The sequence below is a fragment of the Acanthaster planci genome, linkage group LG04 (assembly GCF_054643075.1).
Source record: "Acanthaster planci isolate LZ-2023a linkage group LG04, COTS_SCS, whole genome shotgun sequence".
Classification (NCBI taxonomy): Eukaryota; Metazoa; Echinodermata; class Asteroidea; order Valvatida; family Acanthasteridae; genus Acanthaster; species Acanthaster planci.
This window is the reverse complement of record NC_141780.1, coordinates 1,677,862-1,695,227: the sequence shown is the minus strand read 5'-3', so window position 1 is coordinate 1,695,227 and position 17,366 is coordinate 1,677,862. Positions and strand designations below refer to the sequence as shown.

Sequence of the window (17,366 nt, the reverse complement as noted above, 5' to 3'; positions counted from 1 at the left end):
ACTCGTACGTAGGCCTGGCTGGCCTTTTGCTACCCGCGAACCTATTATCGTACGTGTCACACCTCATCAGGCGAATGAGTGATATGCAAATTTTATATAAATGGCGTTCTGTCATTTGACCAATCGTCTAGTGACGTTTGCAGGTGATATTTACTTTGAACCAATCATATTTGCTCTCGCCATTTCCAAGTTGATAGGTGCAATCCGCTGGTTCAGCGCTTGACTCTGTTAAGTAAGTCTGTCTGCTTTTCGGGAACACTGAAATCAGATATCACATTGTTGGAAATACTTCCACAGCCGACTTTCAAAATAGTCATCCAAAAATTACATATATAACGGACAAAGAAACAAGCTTTCTTATGATTCATTTCAAAATGATCACTCAAATCAAATGTTACTATAATGCATTTAATATTTTTATTACCAGAAACAATTTATGTATAACTGTCGATTACTGTACATTAATTCTGCATAGATTTTGTATCAAATAAAGCTAACACCACCTCATCAGTTCCATATTTTTTTTCAAATCAAGGACAGATGCAACAATTGATCATTTTAAAAACCACAGATACATAAATGCTGGTTTACTATTTCAACCGTAATCAAATTGGAATTTTTCCGTTCATGACTTCTTTGTCGTCACTTTGATTCATGGATACCGTGATCGGCATACTTGTGTCAAGTTGGAGGCTGATCCAATAGTGCATCTTCCCACTGATGATATCCTTCCTGTCCTATAATATATGCCCAACGTCAGCCAAGAACCAATTGTAACCTTCTAGGAATAAGCTGGTTTAATGTGAAGCATAATCTTAATAGAGACACCATATGAACTAGTCCATACACAGTGAGTACATAGTTCATATGCTCGGGTACAATGTATGATTCTAAAAGTATGATACTGACAATTTGAAATACAAAGTTTGAAAATACAACACCCAGTTTAGGTTGTTTTTTTTTTGCAAAATTATATTCACATATTACACAATGTCAACATTTCATTCTCTTCTGTCAGCCTAGATCAACCCAATGACTTTGAAACGTCCAATCAGATGAAGCAACAAAACATTTTAATTTGTGAACTGAATCTGCTTGCCCTGAAGAAGGTACTCAGTTACCGAAAATTTGACAATCATATATTTCAGAGCACTATTTTAATCTTATATTCTTGTCGATATTCTGATCATGGTGCTACGAAGCCCTCCCATATATTAATTTGTGTTATTTGTTGTGTGCACCTGTCAAATATTTCAGATATATGGACAAGTGTTAAAGCTATCACAACTGAAAAAAACTTCACCAAGTTGGAAGACATTCTTTCAATATTAAATACCATCAAGCTAGTTATTAGATGAGCAGCAGTCTCAAAGAAGGACTTACCCATAAATACTGATATAACTCTCCTTCGAACCCTTAGTAAAGAAAAAGGTACACGCTTTCAACAACTACATGAAACATGAAAGCAAGTCAAGAACTGATTACTACTTCAACTTTAATCAGATGAATTGTGGACATTTTTTAAATATATAAGTGGTCATACAATCTTTAATGTTGGGTAAAGAGAAAACTGCACGTATAGTGTGCATTAGCAACATCCCAGTGTGGTTCTACAAATAAACAATGGTATTAAAAATTTCACAGAAAGGTGGTCTTCAGTATATATGTCTGAAACCATCAACATGACAAATATCGGTGTCAAGATCAAAGACAGAGATAATACTTTATTTAGGCTGTAAAAGTGGAAATCGTCCGGTTTTCTTTATAAACCTCCAACTGTCATGGAAATTCATCTGTATGCTCTTACAATGGCCAGTGGTGGATCCAAATTGTTTTAAGGGACCTGAAAGTGCCAACACTTAGGAATGGCAACTACCCTCTTTCGTCAGAAAGTTGGTGACTATTGCAGAGAAAAATCCCAACTTTGCTCCCCCTCTGAACCGGGATACGCTATTGATGATGGTGACAGTTCTACAAATCTCAAAATGTCTCGCCTTCAATGGCAAAAAGTTCTCTTTTTTATTAATAGTGAGACATGCAAATTGGAAAGGATATAAGAAAAATGTTGACATGCCTTTTTTTTAATGGTGATTAGCGATCCGTTTTAAGCAAATATGTATCAAAGTAACAAAACACGATAACATTTCAAAGCAATGAATACAATTCTGTAAATAGGCTGAAAAAAATAAGGACGATGCAGGGCTGGTTTTGTATTATCTCTGAACATTTTTATCTGCAGTGGTTGCTTAAAAAAATCTGGTAATACGCAACTGCATTTTAAAGGAATGCATTCAAAGAAGCAAATTGAAGGACGATCCCAATGAAACTAATATACATTTCTGCAAGTTTGCAAACTTAATTTCACACCATTGCAACACCATCTTCTAAAAAGGACACTGCAACTGACTTAATTAAAAAACAAAAGACCAACTGACAGCAGCTGGGTACAAGCTTACAATCCTTTCCTGTGGTATCTTTGTGGATTTAATGGTTTGAGGGTGCATCGGTTTGAGAGGACATCCACGTAGGAATTTAAAACCGTTTAGAACAATTTTTGTTTTCCAAAAAAAAACTATCCCACAAATGCAACACCACCTTCGAAAAATGACAGTGCAACTGTATCAAAAAACCAAAGACCAACTGATGGGTTTTAAGTATTACTGGGGCTGACAAATATTTTCAACCTCAAATGCACCTCGAAAAATCACTCAAGAAACCCTTTTGCAACTTAAGTGGATTCCAATCACAGGCAAATGCAAAGTTAAACTTGGCTGTAGTTTGAAGTTTGAGTGTGCTCAAATTTTCCAATGTGCTGTTGGAATGCATCAGCTAAAGATGCGAGGTTCTTTCTATTTTTGAAATCAATCTGTATACCAGCAGCAACTGAAGTTTAAAACGTTGTGCTTACACACAAATGTATAACACCAAAGCATATTACACAAGATTTGGCATCACACATGCACACTCAATAAATAGGCTCTGTAAAAATTGTAAGAAATTTGAACGAACCTCTTAAAAGAGAGTATAACTTGGAAGGTTATATGTTGCTACCCTTGCATCCCCACAGAGGATTCTGGCATTATGTACGCTGTGATTTCTTTTAAAAAATCATATATTTACAGATATACAATTTAAATAGCAGACATAGTAAGGAGAGATTTGTTAACTGTAGCAACTTACGTAATAATGCACAGCTTTGTGGGTTTTTATTTGCAAACAGTAGATACTGGATTGTGTGTTTTCCCAGTACTTGGCCTCATCTCCGTCTCGGGATTTGCCAGATTTTTTTTAACCCCTTGACTTTGGAGTCGTTCACTCAGAAAAAGTGACGCACTGCCATTCAAACATTGAACGACATGCTGTCAGCTCAAATGTTGAAGCATTTATATTTAATTTGAATGTTGCTCTCTAAAAGTGCAAGGCAAAGCCAGGCAATGAAAAAAACAGATAAGATCATGGAGAGTGTACAAACCTCTTTATGGGACCAATTTTCATCTGAATGTGCACAAAGAGGTGGCATTTTGCAGAGGAACACATATGAGCATGGAATATGATAGCAAAGGAGCTCTAGTGTCTTTGTCTTTACTAAGCTGTCAAGAAGAGGAAAAAGTTATTACAATGAGTACAAATTGTGATTATTTTGATTGCTGGACAACACTGCAGCTTTCAATCATATTAATTGCTGATATATTTGTGTGATGGCCCTAAGAGGTGAAAAGTGCATATTGAATGCATTTGTATTTTTTTTGCACAGAGGGGAAACTGCAGATGTTCAGGGGTAGAGTTTTGCCTTGAATTCAAAAGATTTGTACATAACATCTGTGGTTTGGACTTGAATTTTTTTTTTCTGTTTTTGTGGGTTTGGGGCCGTTCATCATAACATCACTGTTATTGTCAGACATCTGTTAGACTGTTAATCAGACATCCTTACCATAAACATTCCACTTTGGACAATCAGGTCTTTTAAATACATGACCTCATCTTCGATGTAATTTTTTTAAGAGTCTGGATAAAAGGCTTTGAAGATTATAACCTCTCACTGTGCAGGCTGATTAATGTTTGTACGTTTGCATCCTCAAAAGAGACCATGAATATCTATTATTAGTTTTGAAATATTGGCATTTATCCATTTTAAAGAAATACAACACTAGAACGGCATTGATATGAGAAAATAGCATGCCAATGGGTCTTTCACACAACTATTATGACCCCATACAAAGAAATAAGAAGATCTCAGATTCTAAATTGGAAAAAGTAGTCACACCGAAGGCCAGCCTTCATTGTTTCGTTGTCCATACAATATCTGGTCACTAGGTGGCGTGTTGTCACGACCTGGAGGATATCTGCGTAAGGATGGACTTGACGAGCAACATTGATAGTATCCATGGCAACGAGGGGCAAAGCCACGCACCTCGACCACAATCTGTGGAATTCTCCTGTAAAAAAAATGATGAATAGAAAAAAAAGTTCCAATAAAAGTGTAAAAAAGCTCTGAAATGCATTACCATAAACAATGCAGAAAAACTGCTTAGCACTCAACAATTTTAACCATAATTTGGTGATGATATTTTCATTTAGCTGCAAATGGTCCACCCTCTGTTCAAAATAACTCGAAGCAAGATTGAAAAAAAATTTGATTGATTTGGTGTCCAGTGATTAGGTGTCTAGACTTGTTCATGAAGTTTCTCCTTTATTAAAACTCAAAAATTGTACCATAGGATGCTGAGAATGACAATACTCAGGCCGTCTACGATGCACCTGGGTTCGTAACCTTTCACACCATTGAGAACTGTTATATTCCACTCTGACGGGCTCCAGGTTGATAGGTCTCAGGACATCGCATGTGCAGTCCTGGTCTACCATGAGCAGTAAGAGGTTGCTATGGGGAACAGCCTCCATGCTATATGACCTAAGACGAAGATGGAATTGATTAATTTATAATAATTGGTGAATTTCCCGTTGGTGACAGTAACAGCTAGCCCTTGGCCAGTCATATATATGGGGGGGAGTTGTCCCCCACATGATGATTGATGGTTCTAGAACATATGTAGAGGGAATCTGGAAAGTTGGTATCACAGGAGAAAATGGCATTCCATCCACAGGGGAAAAGTTGAATTAATGCAAACACAATGTGAATGATGTTTGCGATGCTAAGTTGTATTTTTAATTTCTAGAAGTGTCTACCCTAGCAGGTTTTTCCCAGGGATAAGATGCATCCCTGCATTTTTATTTTTTTTGGGGGGGGGAGACAAGTGGGAACCTTATTTTAAGGCTTCAAGAGGAAGCACTGCAGAATAACACTTACTTCTTGCAGTCATCACATCTCTTTTGAATGAAACTCGTCTGAGGTAGACGGCCACTACCAGCACTATAAAAGGTAATTTCTTTGTCGCACGGTGTGTAGACAACTTTATCAGCTATCCCAAGAAAATTGAAATGCACATTTAGAAATAAATGCATTTACATTTACATGGCAAATTTACAGGATTTTATATGAAATACACTTCCCGTGCTTGAAGTCCGACACGTTCAATCTCGAGGTGTGCATGAACAGTTGGACCAACAAAGTGGCTTTATTCAGAAAAGGATATGGGTAAAGTTTTAACTCACCTGTGACAGCAGCTTCAGTGTATGACACCTCCCAATTATAATACAACCCCAAATGGGACAGAAGCCTGAAAGGAGGAAAATATAAGGACCAAAATTTAATACAAAAATGACACAAACAAAAGTTACAGATTCTACCCCACCTCCAACCAAAAAACAGAAAATAATAAACTTACAAGAGCATCTGTTTTGTGAAGCCCATCAAGAATGTGCTGATGGATATTAACGGCTGGAATAAAAACAAAGGAGAATGCTCTCACTAATTTACAAGTCGAAAACATCTGCAAAAGTTCAAAATGTCTATGAAATTGATAAAGAAATGAGTGTCATGAGTTTTAATTAAACCAAATTTTAAAAACATGACTTGTTTTTTTTTCCCAGAGCAACTTTACATTTTGACAAGCTCAGGCCAGGATTTTTTTTTTCACCACAGAATTTTTTGGAGGGCAAAATGTACATCGTGCATAAAAGGCGTTAGTTGATGCCAACTTTGATGGGACACATTCTTTCAAGTAATGTTTTCTGAGAGTAAATAACTTACATCCAACAGGTGTGATGCTGCACTTGTGTCCTGGACTATCTCTTCACACATGGCCTGGTAATCAATTTGCTTTATCCTAATCAACAGGATAAGTAATTACAAAAAAGATTCCTTTATTTTCTGCATACAAAATGTCTCCGATTTTGACCTGAGCCAAGTATCAAAGAGCCAAAGAAAAATGACAAGTGTACTGTGTAAATTTTACACGCAAAGCAAAACATTACTGAACCGGTCACAATTAATAATAGACATGAAAATCTCCTTTGACGCATTACGGTTAGCCTCAGGTGACTAAGTCAGATACAGCCCATGTTTAAATAAACATTTTGCCTTTTTTTATCTTGAAGATGTACATGTACAGCCAAGCAAATGGCAGATGAACTCACATTTCTTTTTCCGGCTCACTTTGTGCTGAGAGTTATCATCAAGGAGCAGACCCAGAACCAGATTTTCAAAGGGGGAGGGGGAAATTTGGTTATGGGGCCGAGAATTGGGATTTTTTTTCCTGTAAGTTTTTCATAGCCTCTCTGAGGCTTTCTTTGTTACATGCTTTCAAAAGAAGAGAAATAAATAGACCCCAAATAAAAAAAATTTGGGCTCCTTTCTTGGGGTGAGAAATGGTCATCTCTGGATCCACTCTTGGTTATCATAAGATCCTTTTTACAATAAAAATGAATGTTTATCTTATGTTAAGTGTTTAAAATGCTTTGCAAATTGGATTACTGAGGATACAGGAGCATACTTACTCTGTGTAGATGCCACTTTCCAACATTCTGTCAAACACTCGAGCATGTTTCGTAACCGAGACAAAATGCATCCCAATCTACAAGACAACAAAACTGTCACTTGGCTGTGTCATAACCTTTGAGTCAAGGTACCCTACAGGGGACATTCCCTCCCATCCTGGTCTCCCTCATCATGCCCCCTATATTTGCACCTACACCAGAAGTCCATGCTCACCCCTGCAAAAAGGAGGAACCTCTTTTGGTACCCGTAAAAATCTCCAAGCACTTACTCTAACAAACACTAGTTTCACTGCTGTAACGCAGATGCACTGAAAGTAAAGGACTTATGGAAATGGTTTCATACTTAATAGAAACTGCACCCAATGTCATTTCTTTAGATTAGTACCAGATTTCTAGAAAGCTATTTCATTAATCTAACAACAGCCTATTACACTGCTGTATTAAACACCTGAAACCAATATTTACTGCGATCTTTTACTGTCAAACTGTTCAAACAGTATTGAAGTTGTACAGGGTGTTCTGTTCACTTTGTGAGAGCAAATATGGATAAGCTAAACACAAACATACCTCTTCTTGTTCCTTGGATATAATAATATATCCGTGCTCATCAAGTAGATAACAGTCCACTGACTGCATGTCAAAAAAAGACATTAAATTTGATCATATTATTTTACTCTGTTTCTGTTCATTAGCATATTAATACACATACACCATGGCGTCATCAGTCAAGCATTAACAACACTAATCTTTCAGGTTCTTCAAATCTTGGTATCATCTCTGTCTCCGACTCTACTTAGGTTTCAGGAATTAGTTCCTGAGGAGGGATACTCTTGCATGATGCAGCTCTACTTTCAGTGGCAGAAGCATCAAATTTTCTAAACTGAGGCCAAAGCTTAGAGTATTTGCGTTTGTGTGCTTTACACTGATTAATGAGCTCTGGTCAAGGTAGATGAAAAAAAGATCTCGAGTAGGCCCTTGATTGAATTTGCTTCACAGTGCTTAAAGGATGGTGCCCGCTCTAAGGACTTATCGTCAACCTGCATACCTCATTATAACAGGTGAGTTCACAGTCAAAAGCCACCTCATTACAGCCCGGTCTTCGCTGCAAGTAAATGAAATGAAAAATATAGAGAATCAATACCAGAATCTCTCTCTTTATCCACTCAAATGCCCAGTTTGAGGACAGATAAGTGAGCAAAAGGGAGATAGGTGACATAAAACGATTCGCTTTTTTACAAAAAAAAAGTACCTGTGAGGATATCAGACTGTAACTGTGGTAGTTTTGAGTTATTCAACTGTTGTCTCTTTGAAGCAAATTTCAAGAGAGGGCACTTTTCAGACAATTCATTACTGCACCCTTCAAATATAAAGGGCGAGAAACAGACATTTTAGTTCTCAAGAGTATTAAGAGGGAGGTTTAATGCCTCCATAACCCATCAGGATAATTGGTTCTTGATTTTTTTACTTGACTACCTTTTGTAATAGTGAAATTTCTCACAACGTACGTAAGTGTTTCAGTTTGTATTTCAGAGGAAGACTCACCATTACAGTAGCGTCCATGAGCATGTCTCTCAGAGAGTCAGAGAGTATTTGAAAGCCAACAGCTAAGCAGGAAAATGAAAAAGTATTTCATTCAGTAATAAATTTTCCTTGATTACCTAACATTCCATATACTGCACATTCCCTTCCAGATCTTACTTAACCACAGACTACAACTATGGAATTGATTTCTGTATTCTTCCTAACAGATGTTGCATTTCTTTCAATTAACTAGAAATCTTTTCTTATAACACGTACTGCACTCTACAAGTTTCAAGAAAAGACAAAAACACTTATGTTGAATCCAGCCGAACAGAAATTTAGAGGCTTGACAGAATCAGCAGAAATTTGAGTTGCCCCGCCTCTGAAATTGAATATTCCTCCAATCAGGTCTCAGGCAGAGTCTAACCTGCTGCAATGCTTCTGTTATCGTCCTGTGCCACTAACACTGCTGTGCTGGCGGTAAGCAGGGGTGCCGACCCATCTACTGTCTGTCCGACTAGGTAAAAGAAATACAATACTTTTAAATATCCGAAAGAGACTGTAAGATGATCATGACCATTCTATAAGAGATGCACAGGACACTGAAGTACATTGCAACCTTACCAGTTTGGAGTGGAACAGAGTAAATGAATTTGTCAGTTGATATTTCTGCTGCACGTTGGTAATACTCCTCCTCAATAGTATTTATAAAGTCTTCGGCAAAGTTGCTGTGTATCAATTAAAAGAAACATAATTGTAAACTTTTAATTCCCCGTTGTTTTCAACTGGTCACACTACCTCCAAAATACCCCCCCCCAAAAAAAAACACAAATTCATATTCACAAAGTTGCTCCAGTCTTAAGTTCACTACAGTCATTTGTAAATCAAGTGAAACTTTCAAAAGGAAGCATGATTTTTCAATACACGTCAAATTATTCTAAACTTTCCATGCACATTTCTTCCTTAAAAAACTATTTCTTAAACAGTTAGGGGACAAACATTTGGCTGCTTTGTTTGCTCTGGAATACTGTCCTACCTTTGTTGGGTGGCAAACGGGTTGCGGAAAATTCTAGTCAAGCCCCCTTTTGTACCAACGAACGACAACACGACGCCATTCCTGTGAATAACAGGAAAATAATACTAATAGAAGGTCAAGGTTCTCTGCCCTAAAATTGGAGTATCAAAATCAATTTGGCTAATATCTCACTGTCAAACACCATGTATTTGCTTGATTGAGTAATCGTGTTGCATATACCATGACTTTTATTGACTGGATGATAATAAATTTCATTGAAGTTCAGTTTTCAATTATAAAAATCTCTGTGTTATTTGCCTCAGTGAAAAAAATATGGCTCTGTACATACAATAAAAATTCCTGAACAAAACAAAACAACTTAATAATCAGAATGTTAGCAAATGTGTAATAAATCACACACAATCAACATATTAACTGTTTGGATGAAGTCATGTCCGTCAATATATGTATTTATGTTAGAAACTGTATGATGAAGTTTGTCAGAACTTAGTTGCAATGTTCAGTTAATCCATCAGAAATACAAGTTGGTGCACACACCACACAGAATAAGTAAATTGATATGATTTTGAAACAATGATCACTGAAAATGATATGAAATGTTGAAAATGCAGGAATTTGAGGCTGAATGAATTACAAGAGAGCTTCTCTTGCATACTTAAAGCAAAGAAAAGACAAGAAGAGTGACAGGGAAAGAAAACCAATAATTCTTTTTCATGAGGAAAATATTTATAATGCATATATATATCCACCAGCTCTGGCGCTCACTATTATCGCTGCTCATTAGACCAAGAAAAATTCCTCGAACAATCTCAACTTGGGAAGTATACAGCCCTGCACTGCCATTTCAGGCACTATCTGGCTCATCAAACACAATGCCGTCACAGGATACCATGGGCACATAGCTCATCAGGGGGAGGGGAGATGGAGGGGCCGTAGCCCCTCCCCCTACAAGCAGCTACCCCTCCCCCATTGACAAAAACCATAAGTATCAAAATGGTATAAATCTGTCCACTGCTTTGCTGATATGCCCCTCTTCCTGTTGTTGTGTTCCCCTATGCTTGAAGCTGGTGATGGGGCTGGATACCCATTTTACACCCCTAGATGGAGAGAGCAAGAAGCAAGTGGGGGGTTCAGTGACTTGTGCCCAGAGTCACAACATGTGTTTCATTCCTGGATTCAAATCCATGACCCTAGGATGGGTACTTATAACCTCTAGCCACACACTCCACATTTTACTACCCAAAAGCTACCAGTGGGAATGGGTGGGCAAAAGCATTTAACAGCATCAAAATTCTATCAGGTATTCATCTCATGCATCATTTCAGGCAGTACTGGGGTACCGGTCTATTTGCCCAATACAGGTTCTAGACAGCACTTTCAACATAGCATATACCCAACTTGAAGATTTTAAACTAGGATTGAAGAAATCAAGGAAAGTCATTCTGAGAAAGCATTATGAAAAAAAAAACCAGAGATTTGTTTCCATCGGAATGTGAAGGAAACTTCAAAATTTGCACAAGAATTCAACACAAGAATCCGAATCAAGAACTTTTACAGGCACCGCACTGAAAACCAAAAAGAACAAGGCCGAAAGGATTATAGACTTAAATGATTTGTAAGAACAAGATGATTATGAAAGCATGCGAGAAAATAGTGACATCATCACTGAGTTATTGTGAATGTCAGTCCAGTGCTCAATGCACAATAAGCACTGCAATCAGGTGGATAGGCAGAACAGTGAGTAGATCTTGGAGGTGGCAACCTACCAAACACTTGAATTGTATGTTGTCAGTTCTGGGGCATTTGATGTGGCAATGTCGTCCTCCCGATCTGACGGTTGGCCTCCTTGGCTCAACCAAGGAAACGTCGGGGAGGTCAAATTCACGGTAACTGGAATATCGGTTGCATTGTCTGCAATCTTGGTTGCATTCGGATAGGTAGTTGGCGGCCCCGAAAACCATCCATCCGTAGTGTTTATGACAAGTATGTCTGAGTTATTCACACTGCCGGCTGCCAGTGTATGCAGTTTGGTTACTGCTGTTTCATTGTCACAGAGGGCTTGGTACAAAGCCAATTGGGCAAGGGTTTCATTTGAAAGTTTTGGTGGGCTAGGGTTGAGACAAAAATAGGTAATCAAAAAAATCACAGGAAAATTGTAACAGTGAACAAAAAAAACCAGGAAACTACAAGCAAATGTATAGTTAGTAATAAACTACTGTTTGTAGATAAATTGCAAAATATTGCTATATATTATTGTACAAATTCTCCAAATTCATGTTGTGAAAACCATTAACTAAGGTCCTTAGCCAACAGGTTTATATGATCAGTCTAGCATCAGTGGAGAAACTCTGATTTTTTCAATAAGCGTCAAATTGGTATTGCTAGGGGATACATCAAGAGTATTTAAATCATCTACAAAGTAATTCGAAATGTACCATATTGATATCTTCAAAATGTCTTTTTGTTTTCCTAGCATTGGCTGTGCCAGTTCCATGGCTGCATTGATTGCTATGGACCAGATCTCCTGCCTAAACTTTCATTTCTCTTCCTGTCTCTGAATGAAATAACTTTCTTCTACACAAAAAAGACATTGGTTCTTTTATTGCCTTTTCTGTGAACACATTTGAAAGCCCTTGGAACTCAACAGGTTTATTGTGCTCCATTTCAAAAGGTACGAAGGAATGAGCATGATATATTTTGCCAAATTAATTCCCTTGGTTATTTATCTGTTTTAATACGGGCGATTCACAATAGTGCACCTCCGGGAGTTTGCAACGCGTTCGCCAATCACAACGCACAAAATGTGTCGAACGTTCCAAACACACATTGGGTCAACAAATTTCGCGCATTGTGATTGGCCAACCCATTTCAAACTGTTGGAGGCGCACTATTGTGAAATGCCCGAATTTACAACCCAATTACAAAAAGAGCAACTTACGCTGTTGGTGGAGGTGCTCCATAGATTTCTTGCCAGTAGGCTACGATGGGTTGAGTAACCTTGGCATCAAATATCACATGATTAATCAGCTCTGGGTCACCTTGAACAAGGATAAATATTTCCATTTGTTAATTCTTTGGTTTTTTATGTGAAAATTTCGTACGATGCAAGTTTCTTACTTTTAGAATAATTTTGAAAAATTACTTTTGGAAGTCGAAAGGAAAAATTTGAAACTCAACAGCAGAGTAGTGGTCAAAAGCCCTTAAGACCATCACAAGACCCAACAAAACCACACAAGGCTACACTGATTTATGTCACAAGCTATTCAAATGAACTGCAACCGAAACAACTTTGTCATTGTTCACCCTATTACTTGTGTCTGGTCCTGCGTCTTGTCTTGAGATTGTCTTGACTAGTAATCTTGACTACTAAATCAAAGTTTCAAACCACCATAAGGTAAAACAAATTTGAAAAATCAAGAAGCAGCCAACGTTCCTACCCCCAAATCAGCAAGTTTCCTGAAATCTGTACATACATTTCTCACTGAGGATGCCACCATTCTCCATGGCTATTCGGAGGTACTTCTCCAGAGCCTGAGGTCTAGTCATGGTCATGCCTTCAGTGTTATTCAGCTGGCAGAAAATCCTAAAAATTAGAACATTGAGAAAACAAGAAATAAGGGAGGCTGAAAATCCTCTAAAAAGCAAATGGACAAAGTTCCACAATTTTTCATTCGAAGCCAGGCTGTACATTTTATTCTGAAAAGGGTAACCAAGTGGAATCTACACGATATTTCTGAATATGGTTACCCTTGCTGCTTTGAATATTTGCCATCAAATTTTCTCAGAGAAAGACTCCTAACAAAGAAACCCGAAAACTTAAATTTTGTTGTTAAGAATAGTCTTACCAATTTGCAAGAATCGTGTCTTCAGTTTCATTGAATAGATTTTCCAAACCTTGTGCAAATGAAAACAGAACAAAATGGGGGATGTTAGAATCTGTTTTGAGTCACAAGATATCAACTTCTACCTATTTCTACCTTTCTGCATGACCCAACATTTTACGAGAACACTGGGTGTGTTGATCCAGAGGCACAGAGAGGTTAAATGTAAGTCATTCATTGAGGCTTTTTAGAAATGTCTCCTTTTTTCACTATTTTACGTTTTACATTTTTCAGGAAAAAAAAGGGAAGGAATGTGAGATTTTTCAGAAACCTAAAAAAGTAGCTTTAAGCAAGATTAGCAATCCAACTTTCTATCAAACAAATTTCAGAGTTGGTTTGTCTGCTGTTGAGGTTTCATTTTTTTTCTGCGAGCATTTTTGCCATCAATTGTCAGAATCCTCAGATTTAATTATCCTCCTACAAACCTTCCATTAGTAAGCAAAGATCACCAACGGCACTCCCATTGCTGTTGGCAATGGGAACAGTGAAGGTCTCAAATCCATAGAGCTGGTTAAGGCCACCGGCCTTGTCCGACATGACAATCCCAAGGCTGTTCAGAAACAGAGAAAGAGGAACACAAGATGTACAGGTTGAATTTTAAGACAAAGGAAAGTGAGAAATACTCGGGCAAGAACAAATGTCGCTCACTGACTGTGAGTACATTTTGATCACATTGTGGGCATGCTCTCGGGTAAAGACAAAGCTTGTGTTTAGAGGGCACAGCATCACTATCAAAGTGCTTACTGCCTATGCTATGCAGTCTAGATGTCCAATCTTCAGAACCGAAGCATGCTCCTGCATAAGCCCCCCTCCTAAAAAAAACTAGTTGTATAGTACTGTCCCAAGTGACATGGGGGCATTGAATGCCCATTCCCTACATGTTACATACCTGAATGGTGTTTTGGCCAAGTCTGTATAGAAATAGTGATTCAACCGGAAATGCAAACGTTTCTGCAAAAATATAACCAAAAGTGAAATGAGAGAGACATCATTTGCATGCCATATTAAAGGTATACTTTTAAATCGGAGTCAATTAAAAATACAATGAAATCAGAATGGTAATCCCTGTTTGGTTTCAATCTCTGTCAAAAATATTCAGGTTGGGAAAAATGCATTGTATAGAAAGAGGCAGAAGCCTGAGTTTATTATTACAGTTACTTTCTTTGATGGCCAGAGATGTTTGGAAGAGGGTACTGGTGCCATAAGCAGGGGGGGGGGCCAGGGGGACCAGTGGCCTCCCCCACCTCACTTTTTCGACGGGGGTCCTAACCTCCCACTTTTTGCAGGGCCCATACTGGGGTGGGCTTAATAAATCAGCCTATTAATGGCTGATGCCCGATGGTTTAACAACTGGACCCCCACTTTGAAAATCATTCCACCTGTCGGTGGAAGAGGGAGAGAGGCTGTAATGCAGCCGACTGCTGAAAAGCCTGTCCTCTCCTCTCAAAAAATTTAGGACAGGGGCAATTTTCTGTTCAATAACAATAAAAGGCGTTTGGACATATCTAATGAAAGAAGTTCACCTCGAGGTGTAAGTGAATGTTTATATTGCAATGTGTGCCAGCCAGCGTGGCCTAGTTTTTTTATTGCAATGTGCTATTTTTAGACTAGGATTCACTGGCATGAGTATCGTGTTTACACTGTAATATTACAAGTTATTCAGAAATCAAGATGTGAGACACAGCTCCCTACACTGCAAAGTTATACACATGCATTTTTCTAATTAAAAACTCACGATGGGCACCTTTTAACATCACACTGAAGATAATTGGTGTATTTTAAAAAATGTTTAAAGACATGTCAAAATATTCTGTGTTAATTCACATCGACTTTATTTCATTCTAAGTGAATGCCAATGTTATGTGAAAGATCTTTATGCAAATGTAACAGTTTTCTCTGTTGGGAGTGATAAAGGTCAACATTGTGAACCCAGTGGTGAACTCTAACATTGAAAAACAGAATTGATCCAAATTGATCAACCAGAGAAGAGCCATTTTTTCAGAAAGAAAAGATTTGTTTACCATATCTTTGGAGTGTATCCTGACTGTCATGTTCATGTAGCCTGTCTTTCTGTCGACCATTGCTGTGCGTAGCTGTTTAAAAGACAAAAGGAGAATTAGTCACAGACTGCAAAAGCACATTCAATCAGTGTCTAAAAAACAGATATTCCTCAAAGCAATCTTTCACAAAAAATTGTACCATTAAAAATAATGTTAAACATGCATACACATTTGGAATGCTTGGAAATTATTCTCAGTTGTAAAGGAAGGTTCAAGGTAAGTGATTACATTCAGGATAGAAGGTTGGTTCTAAGGCAAATTATGTAATAACACACAATACACGTTTGTAGAAAGCATAGCATCAGAAGAGACGGTGAAGTGAAACACTTATAGATTTGTTACTCTTGTGCCCGTATGAATGGTAAAATAATAATAAAGGTTATTCTTAAAACCAGCATTGTGGGACCAGAAATGACAGAAAATATCCCGTTTAAGGAACAAAGAAATAACAATCTCCAAAAATGTAATTTTGCCATTAGTTATTAAATTTGGCATTGAATTTTAGAGACAAACGTGCAAAAGATGTCAGCAATCCATTCCTACAAATATCTGAAAAGAACTCAAGTGACTAAAGCTCCATAAATAAAGGCTTATGTACATTTCATTCATTTATGAGATGTAAAGATTGCATGGACAAAAAGCAATTGAGTGCCATGATATTAAAACATTGGTCTGGGTGACAGAGTCAATAAAAATCATGCAGATGGCTCTTATGCTTAATGAGTGTTTTGCCTTGAAGTGCAGTGGTCATGTTGATGTGCCATCTACTAAGCCATCAAGTCAAAGAAGTGCAATGAAGCCAGGACTTCCTCATAATGGCCACTATTTTGTTACAAAGATGTTTGTTTTTGACAGGATTTCACAGCTTTGTGAGTGGGATTCACAAATTAACCACTGTTGCATATTGCAAATTTCTTAAACTACATGGTGTTCCAGCAACAAACCATGCAATTGTACATTTAACTGGTTTCTAGTTTTTTTTTTACATTTCATTCATGCAGCATCTGTTTAAAGAGCAGCTTAGTGTTCAGAAACACCATAGGGGTTCACATTTGCTTGATGAAAGGATATAACTGGGGTGTGGTACAAACAACTGTTTTATATCTCTACAACTTCAAGGTGGATGGTGCATTCTTTTTCATAATAATGCTGATGTGTTAACTGTAAGGAATATACTCTTTTTAAAACAGTAATCTTTCATTCACACAACACATGCAATAATCATATAATACATTCTACAGACAAATCCTGTGATGTCTCTCTCAAAATTCCTCAGTGGCCCCATTAATGGCAGAAAGCACTCTGTAGGATTTATTACAGAGCAATGGTCATGGAACAGTGACTCCATGAAAAAGTTATCGCGATGCTTTCTAGCTAGGGCCGTTGCAATAACCAGTGATAGAGTTACTAATGGCCATCAGACTCATCTATAGCAAAATATGTAATATCTTTGGCAATAATTATTATAAAGTATAGTTTTTGGTTTCATCAAATGTATTTTAAGTTAATAAAGTCAATCTCTCATTAACTTGGTACAGTAAATTTAATCATTCAAGTACGATTCATCTGAGCATCCACTCCATGCACAATGGCGCCCTCTACTGAAAGGTACCGAGTTGGTTGATGTGAAACCATGGCAACTGTGCATGATATACACCGTGACTTACTAAAATGACCAGTAGGGATTCCAACTACAACTGCAATTGATTCCAATCAGAAAATGTACTGAATTTGCAATTTTGGTAAAGAGTTTCACTTTTTTTACTATACTAATTCCTAGCTGTGAAATCAATTTGGTGTTAAAATGGACACAAACATTTTTGGAGAATCACATTGTTTCAATCCATTTCAAATGCCCAAACAACCTTTTGGATGATTATTACGTAGATCATATCAACTGCTGACTACATCCTGGGAATTTAATGGTGTTCTAGGAACAATCAATAGGTCTTTTCATACTTTGGTCTTTCCCAC

General features: G+C 37.6%; 1 protein-coding gene across 8 annotated transcripts in view; it reads right to left on the bottom strand.

Moving 5' to 3' along the window:
* Positions 1 to 398: 398 nt before the first annotated feature.
* LOC110982123 (voltage-dependent calcium channel subunit alpha-2/delta-3-like) overlaps positions 399 to 17,366 on the bottom strand; it is a 79,304-nt gene continuing 62,336 nt past the window's right edge. For 7 of the 8 annotated variants that reach the window (XM_087135331.1, XM_087135332.1, XM_087135333.1 and 4 more), the window contains 20 exons: positions 15,354 to 15,425; positions 14,222 to 14,283; positions 13,758 to 13,882; positions 13,297 to 13,345; positions 12,925 to 13,034; positions 12,390 to 12,489; positions 11,218 to 11,559; positions 9,452 to 9,532; positions 9,040 to 9,143; positions 8,843 to 8,932; positions 8,437 to 8,498; positions 7,940 to 7,996; positions 7,462 to 7,524; positions 6,895 to 6,971; positions 6,149 to 6,224; positions 5,784 to 5,836; positions 5,611 to 5,675; positions 5,306 to 5,417; positions 4,714 to 4,909; positions 399 to 4,436 (listed from right to left, as the gene is read on the bottom strand). In XM_087135331.1, coding sequence (XP_086991457.1) covers positions 4,326 to 4,436; positions 4,714 to 4,909; positions 5,306 to 5,417; positions 5,611 to 5,675; positions 5,784 to 5,836; positions 6,149 to 6,224; positions 6,895 to 6,971; positions 7,462 to 7,524; positions 7,940 to 7,996; positions 8,437 to 8,498; positions 8,843 to 8,932; positions 9,040 to 9,143; positions 9,452 to 9,532; positions 11,218 to 11,559; positions 12,390 to 12,489; positions 12,925 to 13,034; positions 13,297 to 13,345; positions 13,758 to 13,882; positions 14,222 to 14,283; positions 15,354 to 15,425 — 2,007 coding nt within the window. In that variant the 3' untranslated portion in view covers positions 399 to 4,325. The remainder of the gene's footprint in view (positions 4,437 to 4,713; positions 4,910 to 5,305; positions 5,418 to 5,610; positions 5,676 to 5,783; positions 5,837 to 6,148; positions 6,225 to 6,894; positions 6,972 to 7,461; positions 7,525 to 7,939; positions 7,997 to 8,436; positions 8,499 to 8,842; positions 8,933 to 9,039; positions 9,144 to 9,451; positions 9,533 to 11,217; positions 11,560 to 12,389; positions 12,490 to 12,924; positions 13,035 to 13,296; positions 13,346 to 13,757; positions 13,883 to 14,221; positions 14,284 to 15,353; positions 15,426 to 17,366) is intronic. The other variant, XM_022240321.2, reaches the window with a different exon arrangement.